At 48.8% G+C, this 19818-nt stretch overlaps 2 protein-coding genes and 1 long non-coding RNA gene across 3 annotated transcripts; 2 read left to right on the plus strand and 1 right to left on the minus strand.

The window, feature by feature from the left end:
• Nucleotides 1-2473: 2473 nt before the first annotated feature.
• LOC135826038 (uncharacterized) lies at nucleotides 2474-7796 on the minus strand. The gene is made up of 3 exons (XR_010555195.1): nucleotides 7258-7796; nucleotides 3596-3756; nucleotides 2474-3091 (listed from the first exon to the last, which is right to left on the minus strand). It is a non-coding gene; the product is annotated as an uncharacterized LOC135826038 (long non-coding RNA).
• Nucleotides 7797-9169: 1373 nt separating this feature from the next.
• LOC135826219 (uncharacterized) lies at nucleotides 9170-10177 on the plus strand. The gene is made up of 2 exons (XM_065338849.1): nucleotides 9170-9504; nucleotides 9760-10177. Exons 1-2 carry the CDS (start codon nucleotides 9170-9172, stop codon nucleotides 10175-10177), a joined length of 753 nt encoding a protein of 250 aa, XP_065194921.1.
• On the plus strand, nucleotides 10177-11928 carry LOC135826221 (uncharacterized). Its single transcript, XM_065338850.1, has one exon. The coding sequence runs from the start codon at nucleotides 10177-10179 to the stop codon at nucleotides 11926-11928; it is 1752 nt and encodes a 583-aa protein (XP_065194922.1).
• Nucleotides 11929-19818: the final 7890 nt, after the last annotated feature.

Raw genomic sequence — 19818 nt, forward strand, 5'->3', positions numbered from 1 at the left:
ACAGCTAGTAAAGCGAACTAACGGCCATGGCACAAGGATTGCGCCCCAGCTTTTTTTATAAGATAGGTCGTCGCCCTCTACCGACCTAGACCTCACACCGCGAGACGGCGCAGGCGAAGCATGTCGCAGCTGTACTATGGCTATGTGGCTAGGTTGTCTTGTACCAAGAGTACATAACCCTCCAGAGTGTGCGACGCCTGATCCAGCTGCGCATAGGGTCTTGGTCGAGCGGAATCGGATCTTTGCGTCATAATACCGTACACATCTAAGGGGAACCCGGGGAGTCGCGGATGCTCTTGGATCAAAAACAATGGTGCCCTGCCTCGAGACCGGCCTTGCGCTGGTGTGGAGTGTACGCATGACATCAGAAGATCCAATTACGCTCGACCAAGACCCTATGCAGAGCTGAATCGGCGTTGCACACTCTGGGGGGTTACGTACTCTTGCTTGTACTGATATGTACAACACTGCTTAAGTTTGTTGGAGCATAAATTGATGTCTGCTGCTTGAAGAAACTCTGAGCAGCAACTGATTGTCCTTGGTGGGAACCCAACCGGTTCCATTGTAAGCAGCTCTCAACATTCAACGCGTATATTTACCACTGTTACCCATTACTCTTGTGACTAGTGCACTGCTGTTAAAGGGGAAGTTAAGGCAAAAATTAAAATTTCACCAGTTGTAGTCTTCGGGGTGCTGAGTCGAATGGTCTTGGTCCGAGGAAGCTGAGACGCTCCCTTCCTACTTGAATCCCAATCGAACTCGCCCACTTCCACCGAAACTGGGTGACTGCGCCCTACGAGATGGGGATTTGTATGCAAAATGTTACTAAAAGCGCCATTTCGTTCTTATAAAAGCACGGATGACCGCGATTGGCCCATATGTTGTAGTCTTTTGGACGCTGAGTCGACTGGTTTTGGTCCGATAAGGCTGCGATGCAGCGTTCCTCCTTTATTCTCAATCGAACATGGTTGAACAAGCGGTCACGTGCTCCTGGGTGCCCAAATCACCTGGTCACCACGCCAGCAGGCGACAAATTTCACACCAAGGTTCGACTCGAGTTCAACTCGAGTGACAGGAGTGCACCCAAAAAAGGTCAAACAAGCTAGTAAGTTGTACCCTGCAGGCACGGTGACCAGGTGACTGGTGTACGCAGGAGCACGTGACCACTTGTTCAACCATGTTCGATTGGGAATAAAGGAGGAACGCTACATCGCAGCCTTATCGGACCAAAACCAGTCGACTCAGCGTCCAAAAGACTACAACATATGGGCCAATCGAGGTCATCCGAGCTTTTATAAGAACGAAATGGCGCTTTTAGTGACATTTTGCATACAAATCCCCATCTAGTAGGGCGCAGTCACCCAGTTTCGGTGGAAGTGCGCGAGTTCGATTGGGATTCAAGTAGGAAGGGAGCGTCTCAGCTTCCTCGGACCAAGACCATTCGACTCAGCACCCCGAAGACTACAACTGGTGAAATTTTAATTTTTGCCTTAACTTCCCCTTTAATCACCACTGAGAGAAAGTGTAGCCTTTCGGCTTTCAAGGGAATTTGAAACGTTCACTCCGAATTAAAGAGAAAACCTGCAACATAGAGGGACGAAAGTAGAATTTGAACCTGCAACCATAAGATTCTCAATCAACTACTTGAGTATGTTCATCACTCTGCCACCCGGATGCTGACGCTGAAGTCCGTTCGAAGTCCGTTGGTCTTCTAAAGCCTTTCTTTTCTCTTTTTTCCTCATAAATCAGCCTCGTGTTGGGGCAAAAATACATAGTATGATTATGTAGCTAGCATGCACAGCACTGTGCAGTAACTATAATACATTGATAAAACAAGTGGAACTTAGTCCAAGCACCTTTCAAATTTAAACTTGGATACTGAGACAGTAATAAAATGTAAAAAAGAGAACACATTTTTCTGACCGTTTATCATCTTGTTACAGTCGTGGATAGTTGCTGCATAACTCGTTCTCATGTGTTTCTTCTCTTTTTTTTACCTTTCAAATTATTTCGTATTATAGAAAGCTAATCTACTCACCTCCCACAACTTAAGGAGCTGCATCTGCGCCTTGATCCTTGAAGGGTGGGGGCGTTCCTACGGATGCGGAAAGCCTGGCTTCCAGCCGAGTCTCACGCGAACCGTGATTTATTTTATTTTTTATAGAAAGCTAGTGAGAGGCCTCAGGCGGCAGGCGTGCCTCCGCAACGACAACCGCAACTTGCTGCTGTGTACACAATAAGATTGTAATCTTATTACTATTACTTATTAGTGGGCAGTGTGCTCGGAGACAAGAATGCAATCCCACTAAGAGAAAGGCACACGTCAGGCTCTTGAGTATACTTGACACTTTCCACTGTTATTGTCCTTTTTTTTAAACTTTTGCCTGTGTTTCACAGACACACACAGACAGATGACAGCTAGCCACTTAGATCCAACCGCGAAACCCACATGAACACACATCATCATATAATGTACTGGAGTAAGGATACATTGCTCAAAACATGTAGACATGTCGTAATCCCATGCTTAAACGGCGACACAAGGTGTGAGGACTACCACGCGCATAACCCTAAGGCGAGTTCAAATCCAAACGAAGCCCAAATCAAAAAATTCAAATTCAAAACAAATGACAGGAAACTTCACTGCACTGGCAGCTTCAAGAAGTATCAGTAGCATGTCTTACAATGCTGATGTTATGGACAACAAGTAGCTAAAACCGACGCCTTAGTGCAGGCCACGCACACAGTACATGGTTTGGTTTGGTTTTTATTAGTTCAGTTCGTTGCCTCAACAGTACGAAGTACAAATATCAAGAGGGACGAACGAAAAGAGAAAGTAAAACAGAGCAGAACTCAACTTTACCGGCTTTGTACTGCCATACTGTTGCCTTGGAAACTGGCGGAAAGTGCATACTCATGTCGTCCCGCTTCCCTGCCGACGCCATGGCCGTCTAGACCAGGTTCTTCTCAGCATGCTTCATGGGCTGATATGTGCATAGCTACGGTCCACTGTGCTGGATTGGTGATGTGAGAGACCGTTTCTCCAGGGACTGAGTAGTCACCGTCACTATGCATCCCTCCTTTCTTGAACCTGAACATTACAGGAATTGACATGTGCAGACGAGAATGATGTCTTAACTGAAAGCACTTTGCAGAGAGATGGTACGCTTTTGCGGCTTTTCCTTTTCTTTCTTTTTTTCACCTTTTCACAAAGGAATGGAATACTAGAAGTTCAAGTCCCCGTAGCATAGCCAACGTGCAGGGCAAAGTGGAAATATTAAATAAGGCAAGTTCTTTGAAATAATTGATAGAAATCATTTTGTCCGCATGCGTTGCAAAAGGGAAAAAGTTATTGTGACCATCAGTTTATGCAACACTCATACTTGCAGACTTGGACTCGCCTGACTTTTATTGATCGATCCGGAGACAAATGAGTCGAGTGAATTATACATATGGAAAGGCTGTGCTGAGCTCTTTCAGCAAATAGATAACTGGCCTGATGTATGAAGTATTATTCATATTTTCAAAGTAGGGCAAAGCAAACTACCTTTGCAATCACACTAGGTCTAGATATGAGACAGGAACTAAAACCCACCCGTTTAGATGCTGCACGACGTCCTTCCTTTCCGAACGGACACTCCAGGACATGATAGCCGAGTGCATGGAAGGGGACACCGTGGAATTCAACCGGCATGCAGAATTTGTAGAGCCGCCAGGAATAACAATTATCATTGGCAGCTAGGATATCAAATACCACTGGAAGACAAAACCAACACAAAGTACACACAAATGTACAGTCTGCACACTGTCAACCATTGATCACAACAGCAAACCTAAGGAAATGCCCCTCTTACCAACGCTGCACAACGTGATAGTGTAAGGATATTCAAGAAGATATTAGCTCACTTCCATAGAAACCGGCCATTGTACTCCTGACTCTCTCGTGGCAGTAGTTCATTACGTGCATCAAGATCCTCACTTGAGGCCAATGTTTGGATTTCGTGGATTCAGATTTTACTGTTTGTATGAAGCAGCGCTATTCAGGAATGCTGTTGCTTCAACAGTTTTCGTACAACCATTCTGGGGAAGCAAGGCCGTCTGCTGCATTGTAACTAAGTAGCTAACAGCGGACGATCAGCAAGAATATGTACGAACATATGCATCTGGTGTGATCCTGATAATTTGCTGTGCGATGCGTCGCTGGTTTCTTCAACGTCACTGAGACGCAAGGCAAGGTAAGGTAAGGTCTAGCACAGGACTAACAGCTTTTGCGATGGGCTAGCTAGTTAGCAAGGTGGCTGTTTGCTCAATTGTGACAAGCTAAAGAGTAGACTAGCACTGATTTTCCCTGCGTAGGCTGCTATCACTTTACTGGCTATGTATGGCAATACATGTCCATCAATACAAGCTTGCCAAGGTGAACCGGCTGCCACAAGACCGACCTTTCTCCGGGAATAATTTGCACAGTTGTGGTAGCCAGTTTAATACTGATCGCAACGATAAGGTGGGCAATACCTGGCCGGTGTATTCATCGTCAATGGTACGCTAGGCTAGGTAAGGTCTAGCACAGGATTTATAATTTTACCATGCACTAGTCGGTTAGCAAGATAGCTGTATGCTCAATAGTCACAGGCTAAACAGTAGACTGGTACTGACTTTCCCCTGGTGGGGACTTTCCCCTGGGTAGGCTGCTGTCACGTTCCTGCCTATGTATAACATTACGGGTCCACCAACACAAGGAGATGATTGCTTGACCATCTTGTGCATGCCTGCTACACTGGTCATACTTTGCAATGTGCACCGGAGATATCGAGCTGGAATTCTGGAATGCTGCAGTGATGTGCAGATACCATTGGCGTCATTATGCATACCGTCAGTGCTACTACACATTCCTGCTACCTCTCCGCTATTGTTCCTTGTCCTTACTTGCTGCACTGAACTGGTTATGGAAAACCAAGAGCTACACATCATTGATGGGAGTTCAGCTCTTCTGGATATTTTAAATCCGCTCTGCCTCGGGCAAACTTTGTGATGAGAAGAAGAGAAACGACTTTGACCGTAGGTAAGAGTACTGTGTGTTTATAACTATCAGATGAAAACCCTTGCAAGCATGTATGGCCATAGTGGTCATGCAGTCGATGTCATTACGCATGCAAGTTCAACGTGCTATTGCAGCAATGGACGCGGAAGGTGGAGAAGCAACCAAGGTGGACGGCGACTTGGCCCACAGCGAAGGTGAACCAGTTTCAAGGCAGGACTACACCCTCGCCCGATTGGCGCAACTGATTGCTGATCAAGCACAGCAGGCTTCTGCCCGAGATGACCGAATGGTGGGGCTGCTAGACGCTGCGCTGAGCCAGGGTGCAAGAGAACCCCAGAGGGCAAGTCAGCCCACGAAGCAGACCTCCATCAATGTTGAACGCCCAATTTTGGACGCTACCGCCACCTTGGCAGATTTCACGACGTGGAAAGAATCGTGGGAGGACTTTGTACGCTGCCAGCACCTCAGGTCCCAGGACCGAGAAACCAGAGAGGCAGCACTGAGACAGTCCTTAGATGAGGAACTCCGGCGATATATCCGCCAAGACATAATCTGTATTTCCGAGGAGGACGATGATGACGCTATCATCGGGGCCATCGAGGCGTTTGTAAGACGTCGTCATAGCCCTTTACTGGACAGATTGGAGTTCTACAATTTGAAAAAAGACGATCATAATAATGGTTTTTACAGTACCCCTCATGTATTTGCTTTTGCTTTGACTTCACTTTTTTTTTAAATGAAACACCAATCATTTGACTACTGATAGTTCTCCGAGAGTACGGTGAAAATTCAAAGCGTTCTCCAAAATAGGATTTTCCACATTTTCAGACACAATGGGCGAGACGGATAGCATTTTCACTGGCCATGACTGATTTGCACACAGCTTGCCTGGGATATGCTGAAAATGAAATTTTATAACCGTGTTTACAACCTCTATCTCTCTCCCCCCCCCCCCAAATTGTTTTAACATTGTCCAGGTATTTATCTTGGATACTCAGCTAGTAATAAATGTTGTAACAAGATCATAAGCAGTCAAGAAAGTGCAATAATAGGGCACAAAACTGACAAGCTAGTGGGACACCTCCCCGCCGCTCTTCTGTCCCAGCCTCCCCACAGCAAGGGAATACAAGCATTCAAAACTAATGTTTATCGCCATCTGCGAAGCACAAACTGGCTCTGGGCAGTCGACTCGCTATTATGATGCTCTCGTCGTTCTCCTCTATCCCTATCTATGCACCACAACTGGCTCAGACAACCGACTCACCATGATCAGCCATGATGATGCTCATCTCAGTAACAGCCCTTGTAATTTGTTAATAGTCTCACAGTTTCTCCCGCACACTCGCTGGTGTTAACCCTTAAGGCCTTCCTTTCTTTTCATTTTGCTGACTCGTACAGCTCTATCTTTTGTTTTTGGCCGTGATGCCGAGACCTCAGGTCGGCAGAGCCATCAATGCCCCACCATCACTGCTGCGTCTCGCTGCAGCCCCTGCTCAATAGTTGTCACGTTCGTCCTAGTCTCAGTATCATTGTCTTTCTTATTATTTTCGAGCTGGGAATGTGAACATAGTAAAAAAAAAAAATAAAAAAAAAAATAAATAAAAAACATTCAATGACCTGAGGCTTTTCTTCTATTCTACATACATCACTAGCTGAGTATCCCTCATGTTTCCTATGTCCATGTATTCTATTTTGTTATTCGATTTTGGTCTTGCCCAAGCAATTTGTTTTAAAGTCCTCGCCAGAGAAGCTGGACCTCGGGACTATAATGGTGCAGGGCAAACCAGCTCCACCACCACACACATATAACACTTTGAACAGCTGAGCATGGCATTACTCGATTCACGAGGTGGGGGTGTCTCTGGCCAGACCTGCACAAGGAAAGGGGTGAAAATTCTGGTACAAAAAGCAGTGCCCTCGACACATAGCCTTCGCCTGGAAAAGCAATTTAGCACCCAGTTGAAACATCTTCCTCATTGGCCATGGGCAAACGTGGAAATACATTTTGCTGTTGGGTGGCGCTTGCGCACCTTAGAAACAATATGATGAAAACCGCCACGTGCTTTGCATTTCTTGCATGGAAAGCTAATTTTAGAAATGGTGAAATGGGTCACAGGGTCAGTGCAAAACCCCAAACAAACATTGAGACCACACGGGATGAGGCCAAGTACAGAACGCCACTAAGAAACCCTGACAAGATGTCACCATTACCTCACCTGAAAATTGCTCATGTCAGCTCAACGCTTCCAGCATCCGGACTCCAGACCCATGCTTCCTTCCTCGCACACAGGCGAGGTGCGCGTCCCCTGGTTCCCGTGCTTCCGCTTCACCACGCCTCGAATTCAGCAGAACCTGAAAACCCGCTCCGGGAGTGAGTGACGTCTGACGACTCCAAACCGTGGAGAAATTGTCTTCAAGTAGCACGACATGTCCTTCGGAAGCAGGTACCAGTATTTGAAATACCGGTAACAATTTCCAGTTCAGAAAATGTCTTCTTCAAACGTCGGAGCTAGCGCTTCCTGCCGACCGCCTTGAACCTTGACAGACTGACGACTGCGTTTGCAGTAGAGTAGAAGCCCACCCATCCTTCACTCGACAAACCTTGACGGAAGATAGAATCGCTCCCCGCTTGATTCCCAACTCTTTTGAAAACATCATGCTAGAAGAAGTGAGTTTTGAACTCAGTTCCGCGCTACAATGAAGAAAGAAGTAGCAGAAAACCTGGGCTCCTTCTCGTCAGTAGTATTGCTTGGCAAGTGAGGATGACGGAGCCAAACCGGTCCTGTTTATATTGTAGAGCAATGAAACGCGCGGACTAGCACGAGCAGCGTGAAAAGGTGACAAGTGTGCCTGGTTCACACTGGGCCGATGCGCCCACCCCGACTCCGGCAAGAAATGGACCGACTGTGTCGGATGAATCGTAGCTGTTCACACACAGCGGTGAGCAATTTCACTTGTACTATTTTTGTAGGCTTGTCTGTACTGTTGGCCCGGTCCCACGTGCAGTGGCGGATCCGCTGTTGCGAACAGGTTTTGCGGGAGTGGTGTCGCACCTCTCCTGCGACAAAATGCTCGCGTAATCTCATGATCACGCGTGCACGGCGAACGAAGCGAGCGCGCCTCTCTGTCTTCCCAAAACTCTGCAGCTTACCTGCAGCTGCAACTTCTTCTTCTTCTTCGGTAACTACAAGTCATTTTAATAATAATATTATGACTGTGAGAGTACAGTGTACATGTAGTAGAAACTTAGATCAGTTTCTCCAGTTGCAAGAACTGGATAGCTTCTGATGGTTGTGTGAGATTTGCCTCCCTTAGGGCGCGTTCGAATGGTCTTCATCAACTGTTCAAACAAATTTTATGAAGAGATTAGTTGAAGTGTCCGGTTTCTATCATTAATTTTTAGAGTTTTTCGGTGGAATTGTCATGGCGATGATGACGTCCGATCGGATCGACCATCTCCACGCACTACGTGACGTAGCTATTCCAAACTCTTCGAAACTAATCCACCTCTCCCATCAGGTGAGGTTGTGGAGTTTCGAGGAGCTTCGCTTTTCTGAAGAGGCCAATAAGGCCACCTCTTCAGAAAATCGAAGCTCCTCGAAAAGTCAAAGAGTGATAATTCGAACGCGCCCTAACTGACGTGAAGGTACATGCACCTGTAGACAGCAAGCTGTTTCGGCGTTAAAGGGCGAAGGTACATGTACATAGACGTGTAGCTGCTAGACTGCTGTGTCTGGCAGAGCAAGCTAGCAGTACAGTCAACTTCGCTTATAACGACACTCGGCGGGGCATCAAAAAAGTGTCCTTATTCGCGAAGTGTCGTTATACCCGAAGTCTCTTCATATTGTATTACAGTTGGAAGGGACTTTGCTCTGGGCATGGAAATTCTGTCGTTATTCGCGAATTGTCGTTATATCCGCAGTCGTTATTAGCGAAGTCGACTGTAGTACTGTCGCGGACATGGAAATCCGGTCGCACGTCTACGTAGCGGCCCCAGGGACTGGCTATGCAGCCGTGGATAGGCGGTACACACATACATGTACATGTACATTGTATCATGCATTATGCGCTGCAGGCAGCGCGCTGGTCGCATCGGACTCTGTTGGCATCGTAAATGCAGACCACCTCATGAAACAGTTCCGCACCTGTATGAGCGATCTTTTAGAAGAGCGCATGGAAACGGTCCTAGATTCCATTGCTCGTATCCGTGAGGAGGTGTCAGCCGTCAGTAACTCGTTCAATGGCTTGGATACTCGACTCAATATTCTTGAAAGAAGGCTTGAGAAGACGGATACCGGACCCTTGGAGCAAGCGATCAGGTCGCAAGGCGAAGAAATCCGACGTGTGGCTGCTAGCACGGACGTAACTTGCAGTCGAGTAGCTGGGGGAGTGCCTGGCCGGCACCCAACCAGCCTGTACCAGTCCTTCACCGCGGGTGCATCCACGGCCCGCGCAGGCTGTGGGTGCGTGCCAGGCGCAGATGCACCCCCACTCCTACTCCAGGGCTGCGGCTGCGCCGGCTACCGATGGCTTTCGTGCCAAGGCTGCCCAGGCTGCACCAGACAGGACGAATGCAGGCTCAGTAACGGAGCCCGCACTTCAGGCAACGGTGACATCTTGCTATCAGCGCCCTGCACGCAAGCACGACCGGTTAAGGGGTGCCAGTCGGCTAAGGTGCAAGGCCGTCTACGTTGGCCGTGTTGATGTCGGTTGCTGAGGACATGGAAATTCAATCCACCCAAGAAGAGCAGCGGCAACGACAAGGCCCACAGCAGCAGTAATGGTGGCAGTGGCGACGGCAACGACAATGCCCACAGCAGCAGTGACGGTGGCAGTGGTGACGACAGCAGCGGAAACGACTGTGGCAGTGGCGGCGGCAGCAGCAGTGACGGTGGCAGTGGCGACGGCAACGACAATGCCCACAGCAGCAGGGACGATGGCAGTGGCGACGACAGCAGCGGAAACGACTGTGGCAGGAGCGGCAGCAGCAGCCGCCGAAATAGCAGCAGCGACAGTTCTCCCAAACCCGGCGCTGAGTTAACTCGGACCCCTGGGCAGAAGTCACGACCCCACCAGCGTGGTTCTCCCGCTGAAGACCAAGCTGCAAAGCGCGTGGCTCCAGTCAGCAAACAGTGATGTCTGCTGCCAGCCATATACCCCTGCTAAACCCCAATGCTACTCCCTTCCAGCCTCGAAGGTCCCGGGGCTCCCAAAGAACAACCAACTGCAACAACCTCAAACTGTTCGTCACGAGCCTCAACATCGGGTTTTTGAATATTTGCAGCCTGCGCTACAAGCTGCATGCACTGGACAGCCTTGCCCACCAGCACAACTGGGACGTCGTTGGCGTTGCTGAGACCTGGCTGGATAGTACAATCTCGGATGGCGAAATTTGTATTCCCGGCTACAGTGTTGTTCGCTGTGACCGGTCCGATCGCCAGGGTGGGGGCACATGCCTCTATTACAAGACATCACTCCCAGTTACCTATCGTTCTGATCTGCACAATAGCCACCTGGAGGCTACCTGGATAGCTATTGGCGGAGGGCAACACCAGCACCTCGTTGGCTGCCTCTATCGCCCACCAAATGCAACTGCTGATTTCTGGGGCCACCTGGACACAGTCCTCCACAATGCTGCCACGATCACGCCATCAATGACACTGGTGGGTGACTTTAATATCAATCTGGCTCAATGCATGACCAGTCGTCCTCACCAGCGCTTCTGGGACCTTATCGGATCGTATGGGCTCCGCAACTATGTTCAGTCTGCCACGCGAGTCACACCCCGATGTCCGGATGGAACGCTGCTTGATCTAGTGCTCTCCACCGTGGGTACTATAAGTCATTGTGAAGTTGTACCCTGCACGATCAGCGATCACTTCCTTGTGCATGCAAGTCTGTCTCTACCCTCCTCGCAACACCCACTGCAGCGGAAATCAGTGCGCCTCACCCGCAAGATCCGTGCCATTAACCTTGCAACATTTCGTGAAGATATTGCCTCGTGCAGCCTCCACTCCTTTCCCCCTGCTGCAACTGTAGACGAGATGTGGAATGGCTGGCATGCCAAGTTTATGTCGGTTCTCGAAAGTCACGCTCCCCTGCGTGAAGTCAGCATCTCCACCAGGAGGACTCCCCCGCCATGGTCCGACCGTGATCTATTCCAACTGAACATGCGCAAGAATAGACTTCACCGAAAGTGGCTACGAGATAAGACTAACGTGCATCTACATGAGGAGTACAAGCGAGCCCGTGCAGAAGCCTCAAATGCTTACAGGCGAAAACGCAATCAGCATTTCCAACAGCAGTGTCGTGATCACTCCTCCAACCTGCGGAAGATGTGGTCCGTGATCAACTCTGTCACTAGCCGTTCTCGTCAACATCATCAGCCAACGTGCGACATCACAGAAGTCTCGGATGCCTTCCACAGCATTGTACATGATCCGTCCCGTCCGGCGCAGCTCCAGATTCCCATTGGTCCACAGCCGCAAGGCTCAATGCTGACCTTCCAGTCAACTACCCCAGATGAGGTCAAGCACCTCCTGGAACGGATAAATCCCTGCAAAGCCACAGGCAGTGATGGGATTCCTGGGTGTCTGCTACGTGCTTGCGCTGACCTGTTGGCTCCATCGCTTTCAGTGCTCTTCAGCTCATCGCTGAGGCATGGTGAAGTCCCTCTGGCTTTCAAACATGCTGTAATAAGCCCTCTCTTCAAAGCTGGCGATCCATCGGTAGCTGCAAATTATCGTCCTGTGTCGCTCCTGCCGATCGTATCCAAACTACTCGAGAAGATAGTCCAGAAGCAACTTGTTGCACATCTGGAGCGATCATGTGCATACCACCGACTCAGTTTGCCTTCCGCCGTGAGCACTCCACAGAGGACGCCCTAGTTGTAGCAACAGATGCCATCTTAAAGGCCCGGGACGACAAGTTGACCACAGGCGTCTGCCTAATCGACATGTCAAAAGCCTTTGACAAGGTCAATCACAGCCAACTGGTCCGGGACCTATTCGATCTTGGCCTGGACAATGCCTCCCTTCGCTGGTTCTGCAGCTACTTAAGCGATCGAACCCAGCAAGTGCGCATTGGCCCCACCTACAGTGTTGCTGCTAAGTGCTCATCTGGTGTACCTGAGTAACCTCAGGGCTCGGTCCTAGGACCGATCCTGTTTAGCATGTACACCCGTGATGTCCCTACCATAGCCCATCCTGCTCCATCTCTGCAATTTGCCGATGACATTGCAGTGCACTGCCACAGAAAATCAGTGCTAGCCACATCAGCCTGCCTGTCAGGGGCCGTCACCAACGTCGCTGACTGGCTCAAGCATCGACATCTGCTACTAAATGACAAGAAGAGCCAGGTCCTGTCAGTTGTACCACAACGCAATGCGGGTCAGCATGTCGCTGTCCGCTGCAACCAGACAGAGCTTCCCCTGAGCCCAACAGCAAGGTACCTCGGCGTGACCCTTGACGCCGCTGTGAAGTGGGACCCCCATGTTGACGCGATGGCGAAGAAAGTTGTGCAGAAGATTGGAGCATTGTGGCGGTCCCGCAGATGTCTGAGCCTCAGTAGTCGCATCCAGTATGTGAGGTCAGTCATCATGCCTGACCTCCTATATGGGTCTAACGCCTTCTCTTCCTCCCTCAAGGTTTCGCAGCTTGATCGCCTTCAGGTCCTGCAGAACCGAGCGGCGAGAGCGGTATACGGTTTGCCGCCTCACACCTCGGCTCAGCCTCTGCTCGAACGGATGTCCCTGTACAGAGTTCGGGAGTGCTACGCCCAGAAGCGGCTTGTCCTGGTGTGGCGCTGTGTCAATGGGAAAGCCAGCAGTGTCCTCCAGGACCTATTCTCACCATCAGCTGGCAGCACCACCCGGCACCAGGTTTCCAGGGGCCTCACTGTCCCCTCGGCACAGTCAGAAGCCGGCAGATCTCGCCTGGCCTTTCAGGCAGCCTTGGCCTGGAACGCTCTCCCAAGGAGTGTAAGGGAGATCAAGGCTGCCCAGCAATTTAAGCTTGCCTCCATCCCCTACACCTTGCAATGAATGCTCTGTCTGACTTTTCCCGTCCACACACCACGTCATTTACTCTTCTCTGCGTGCTTGTGCGCTTATGAACTCTTTGTGTTCCCTCTGTTGACGCTTCAAAATCGCTCTATTGACACTGCAAAATCGCTCTGTTGACGCTACAAAATTGCTTATCATCTCCCTCCCTCCCTCCCCCCCCCTCTCTCTCTCTCTCTCTCTCTCTCTCTCTCCCCGTAACTCTCTCCCTTTTGAAATTCGCTTCCATAGAATTGGGCACCATTGCCCGTTTGGCCTTGCGAAGCAAAATAAAAATCAACAACAACAACTGCTCGGCAGGTTCAATCGCTAAATGGTGCGAGGACCGCAGTGTGACTGTCATCAAATGCTCAGTATCTGCGGCACGGTATTTTGGTCTGGCGTATGCCCACCTTGTTATTTCGGAGGAGCATTGGCAGAAGGTCCAGAGTCTAGACTTCTGGCCAAGTGGCATTTCGGTTCGTGAATGGCGCTTCAAATCAGACCGCATCACTCAAGAGAACTGAGTGCGTCGCTCAATCCACTTGCGCCACCATTCCTTCCTGATTCTGGACGACAAACTAATAAAACTCCCAATCTTAACCCCCTTGCTGACTCATTTAGTCCGTCAGTTCCACTACCTTCTCCTACCCACCCAAGTGCACTTCGCGTTCTATTTCTCAACATCAGGAGCCTGCGTAACAAACTCAATGACATCCTACTGCTCACACAACAACTCAACGCCCCGGATATAGTCTGTGTCAACGAAACCTGGCTCGACGCCGCTGTTTCGGACCAAGAAATAGCCCTGACTGGATATAGTGTAACACGCAGAGACCGTAGTGGTCGAGTAGGAGGAGGAGTTTGCATATACTGGAAGTCATGTCTTCCGGTAAAACCAAGAGACGACATAACAACTGATGGTGTGGAAAGTTGCTGGTGTGAAGTCGCTTGCAGGCCCCGCAGTTGTCTTGTTGGAACGATCTACCGCCCTCCATCTGAACCTGTGGGTTACTGGGACAAGCTAGACGAACATCTTTGCGCTGCTCTAAGGCCACAGCCAAATGCTATCGTTTGTGGTGACTTTAATGTGAATATTGACCTAAGTGCCAGGGACCCTCAGTATCACTACTTATCTGACTTGCGGAACAGCTATGCTCTGCATCACGGTGTCAACAAGTCTACGCGATTTAGCTCAACAGGACAAGACAGTGTAGTATCCCTGCCCGACCAATACGGAAGCAGTACGGAACTAATACGGAGCTTTGCCTGATGTATATTTAGTGTATCTCCGTATGTAAGCGTACGGCAGCTGCTGCATAAAAGCGGCTGCGCATTTCTGTTTTGATGAAGATGAGATTTTGATAATAACGAGCTATTCAACCTCCAGGTGAGCACCGGAGAGAAAGTCAGTTATTTTGCCGTTCCTTCTTTCATTAACGATTATATCTCAGGTGTGTACCTGAAAGTAGAATAAAAGTAATTATTGTTAATTGCACCGCGCCTACCACTCGGCTACCCATTACATTGGTGGCAGCGGTGTAGTTTTAAATAAAACAGCGTGATTCGACCCCAGACCCCCATGGCTCAACCCGCTGCAGCTCCCTGCGACGAATCAATATGAGAATCATGTTTCTTGCCGTCCTGGGCCTGGCTCTGCTTATTAGCTTGCAGCACAGTCAGGGTGCTAGCGTGGATCACCCTTCTCTCCGCACAGCACTCACTGGAGACTTCGATGGCGATTCCAAGCGACCCGCTACCTACATGTACATGTATACTACCGGTGGTGATGGCGAAGCTGATGAGGACGACAACAGGCAGGCTGCTGCCCAAGACAAGGAGGGTATTCCCCAAGACCAGCAGCGTTTGATTTTCGCCGGCACGCAGTCGGAAGCAGGAGCCCACTCTTCACTTGGTACTTCGCCTCCGTGGTGGGATGCAGATTTTCGTCAACACTCTTCCTGGCTAGACCATCACTCTTTACGTCGCGCAAAGCGATGTTCTCGACAATGTGAAGACCATGATTCAAGACGATGAGGGAGGTCATTTGTCTGACCCCGAGCTAGCCGCTCTGAGTGACCGGCTCAACCAAGATGAAGATAAAACCTGGCTTGCCCTCCGCCGTAGCTCCAGCCGCCGCCGTGGTTACTAACGCTGATTCTAGGTATGGCATTTTCTTTCCTCTCTTCCTTCAGTCTCCCTGTTCTTTTCAGTCTTCCTTTATGCGAGTGTGTGAATCCAGTTTAGTTTGGTAGGCGTCTGATCATGGTGAGCCACGGCTTACCCAGCTAACGTGGGACAATGTGTGTGACAACGCCCCTTATAGTTATAGTGTATTCAGTTCGGTTTTTGAACTGCGATGTTCCTGGCGGGTTGTGCCAGCGTTGTGCAGCAAGAGTGCTGTGGCTTCAGGTCCTATTTGGAGGACAGTTCTTTCCCCTTTTGACCCCGTGAGACCGTGTGAACCTGGTGTGCTTCTACTTTATGATTTGTTATTAGTTCATTTCTTCTGTCTACTCTAAACGTTATCATTTCCGATATAATTTGCCATCTTCCAGTTGACGCTGTGTTCGTAACTCCTCACTAATTTTTTGAAAATCACGAGGGCGTGATTATCTGTAGGAAGGGAGGGTGTAGTATCCCTGCCCGACCAATACGGAAGCAGTACGGAACTAATACGGAGCTTTGCCTGATGTATATTTAGTGTATCTCCGTATGTAAGCGTACGGCAGCTGCTGCATAAAAGCGGCTGCGCATTTCTGTTTTGATGAAGATGAGATTTTGATAATAACGAGCTATTCAACCTCCAGGTGAGCACCGGAGAGAAAGTCAGTTATTTTGCCGTTCCTTCTTTCATTAACGATTATATCTCAGGTGTGTACCTGAAAGTAGAATAAAAGTAATTATTGTTAATTGCACCGCGCCTACCACTCGGCTACCCATTACAACAGCACCCTCGATTTGATACTGAACAATTTTGATCCTTCCACTACAGCGAAGATCATCCCGGTCGCTTTCAGTGACCATGCTGCCGTGGCCAGTGACTTTCACCTCATTGTGCCTCGTGGATCTGACACCACACGTTTATACCGCAACTATCACCGGATAAACCACGATCACTTCCGGCGTGACTTAACCCAGAAGAACTTGTGTAGTATTACCGGCAACCCAAGCGCCATGTGGACCGAGTGGTCTAGCCGGTTTATTGAGGTTTTGGATGTCCATGCCCCACTTCAAAGTAATCACAGAACGAAGAAGCCTTCAGTGCCGTGGATTGACCGGCAATTGTTGTACTTACTACACAAGCGGAATAGGTTGCACCGAAAGTGGCTCTCTGCTAAGACACAGGAGACTTATGCTGAATTTAGTACAGCCAGACGTGCGGCAACTAGCTACAACAGGACCCGGAAACAGGAATTCTACAACTCCAAATTTCAGCAATGTACTGGAAATGCCAGAGAGACTTGGAAAATAATCAAGGAGTTGACAGGCAAACAGTCGACGTACAGGGATCCACAGTGCACGGTGGATGCGATTCGAGACACTTTTTCGAAAGTTGTGGAAGATCCAGCTCGCCCTGCACAGCTACGCCTACCCCTTGGGCCTCCACCTGCGGTGCACTTCTCGGAATTCTTGCCAGTCTCCATTGCAACTACTCGGAAAATGTTGGAACAGTTGGACACCAGAAAAGCCACTGGGAGTGATGATATTCCAGCAAGTCTCCTCCAGATGCATGCTGACATCCTGGCACCGTCACTCACGCTACTATTTAATAAGTCATTGAGAGAAGGACAGTTTCCTGCGGCAATGAAGGTGGGTAAGATACGGCCTCTGTTCAAGGCTGGAGACCCCAGCCAACCCAAGAATTACCGACCAGTCTCCCTATTGCCGATAGTGTCGAAAGTGCTTGAACGTATTGTTCATAAGCAGCTTCTGCAGTACCTCAACACGAACAATTTCTTGCCTACTAGTCAGTTTGGTTACAGACACCAGCATTCCACAGCAGATGCCTTAGCGCTAGCTGTAGAGAACATCAATGAAGCACAAGCCGCTGGGCAGCACACAGGAGTAGCATTTGTCGACATGTCTAAAGCTTTCGACAAGGTAAAGCATAGCATTCTGGTTGAGGACCTCTTTGAACTGGGTCTCACTAGCACTGCTTTGCAATGGTTTTCAGACTACTTGATGTATCGCCGGCAATACGTGGAGACAGGAAAAACCAGAAGTACAACTTATGACAGCCAGTCAGGGGTTCCTCAGGGGTCAGTTCTCGGACCTTTGCTCTTCGTTCTGTATGTGAGGGATATTGCCGGCGACCTTGCCCCTCATGACGTCACCACTATTCAGTTTGCTGATGACATCTCGCTGCGTGCGAGCAGTCCACAGCCAGAAGTTGTCTCCCAGCGCCTCACTGCAGCAGTTCAGTACCTGGCCACTTGGTTGAAGAAACGTGGACTGATCCTTAACGAGACCAAGACGCAGATACTCGCCATACCACACCATAGAGCTGCAGCCCTCGACATCAATGTTGTATGCAATTCACAAGTCCTACCAGTAGTCACATCTGCCAAATACCTTGGCCTGCATTTTGACTCGGACATGAGTTGGACCACAATGGTGGACCATGTTGCTCGTCGTGTTGCCGGCAAAATTGCTGTCCTGCTGCGACATGCTTCCTCGCTGCCGTATCCATGCCGACTCACCTACTTCAGATCTATCGTTTTGCCTGAATTTTTGTATGCTTCTATTAGTTACTACCCGTATTTGACAGTTGCCCAGGAACAACGGCTACATAGGCTGTTCAAACGTGCCGCTCGGGCAGTCTGCAAGTCGCCACCGTGGACCAGTACTGCTCCCCTGCTAAATCGAATGCATGTATGTGATCTACAGGTTTCTGTGCACTTGAATATGTTGTGTTTCATCTGGCGATGTTTGCATGATGCATGTAGCACCCTGTTTGAGTCCTTTTTTGCTGTCGTGCCCTCAACTCGCACTCGGGGAGGCCAAAGCAACTTGCTTGTGGTCCCACCTGCTAGCACTGCTCGTTCTGCTAAGCGCCTAACGCACGCTGGAGCCATTATGTGGAATAGATTGCCACCAGCAGCAAAATGTTCAAATAGGTATTTGGATTTTAAATCTCAAGCCTTGCAGTATATATTATCAGCGACATAGGTTTTCCAATGCTTACTGGATTGATATCTGTTCGTTGCAACCAACCTTCTGTCATTTTTTCCTTTCTCTTTTTCTCTTGTATCTACTTTTTTTTCCACAATATCCTTTAACATGTTATTCACAGTGGGTCCAATGTTATTAGGCATTTTGCCTGTTTTGATTTCCACTATAAATAAAGTATACAACAACAACATCGGATCAACGTAAAGTTGTAGTGCACTAGCAGCACTGCACGCAGAGTTCTGTACGCGCTGAGGGCGCCGGCCCCGATCAATCGACTGGATTTCCATGTCCACTACGGTAGGAGGTGGGCAGCATCATCAACTGTTCCGGGACAGTGAGTGCAATCGGGTGAAGGTGCAATCTGGAACAAGTACAGTCAACTTCGCTTATAACGACACTCGGCGGGGCATCAAAAAAGTTTCCTTATTCGCGAAGTGTCGTTATGTACTCCGGTACTTGTTCAGCAGACTGCAGTGGCCAGTGAGGAGCTGATATATGATTGAGGATGGATGGTTGAGCTGCAACTCACCCGTGCACGTACATGGTTGCACTGATGATGCAGGACAGAACTGTGGACACAACTGTTTCGTCCTTTGTGGACTCATGAATAGCCCTTTCCCAAAGGTGCTCGCCCATTTTGACCCTTTTTGGAAAAGCCCGTTTCTTTCGCCCTTTATTGCGTTTTTTGGTGAATTTCGCACTTCTTCAGCTTTTTTAGCTGAAAAAGAGCTAAAATTTGTTATTATTGTACTAATGAAAAACAATCCAGAAAGATACTAATAAAGAGAAATGGAGTGAGAAGAAACAACACCTATGAAAATGATAATACTAGCACTAAGGTAATAACAGGAAAAACTGAGAAAGCACTTAACGAACTTGTAAGGACTACTAGTAACGTTATACTGTGACACAAGATATGACACCATGGCCAACCAGGGCCAAACAGACAGAACAAGCTGCTACTAAAACAATTTCAAACGAATAATGCTGTCCTTCTGGACACACAGATTAGGCTTATGAATACGTTAACAAACAGCTTCTAACACACTCAACTGCAACTTATAACCATGACGAGCACGGCACAAAACAGAAAAGGAAGAATCAGAATAAACCTTGCAGCAATCAGGACGAGACACAAGATGCTTATATACTGATGACTTCCTACTAGAAAACACACGCTCGCACCCACTCGTACTCACACAATCATTCTCGCTCTCACACTCACCGGACTCCAAGGCAGGACGTCGTTGAGGTGGATTCGGCCAGTGAGTCCAGTGAATCCGGTGAGTGTGAGAGCGAGAATGATTGTGTGAGTAAGAGTGGGTGCGAGCGTGTGTTTTCTAGTAGGAAGTCATCAGTGTATAAGCATCTTGTATCTCGTCCTGATTGTTGCAAAGTTTATTCTGATTCTTCCTTTTCTGTTTTGTGCCGTGCTCGTCATGGTTATAAGTTGCAGTTGTGTGTGTTAGAAGCTGTTTGTCAACGTATTCAGAAGCCTAATCTGTGTGTCCAGAAGGACAGCATTATCCGTTTGAAATTGTTTTAGTAGCAGCTTGTTCTGTCT

Source organism: Sycon ciliatum, chromosome 10 (genome assembly GCF_964019385.1).
Source record: "Sycon ciliatum chromosome 10, ocSycCili1.1, whole genome shotgun sequence".
Taxonomy (NCBI): Eukaryota; Metazoa; Porifera; class Calcarea; order Leucosolenida; family Sycettidae; genus Sycon; species Sycon ciliatum.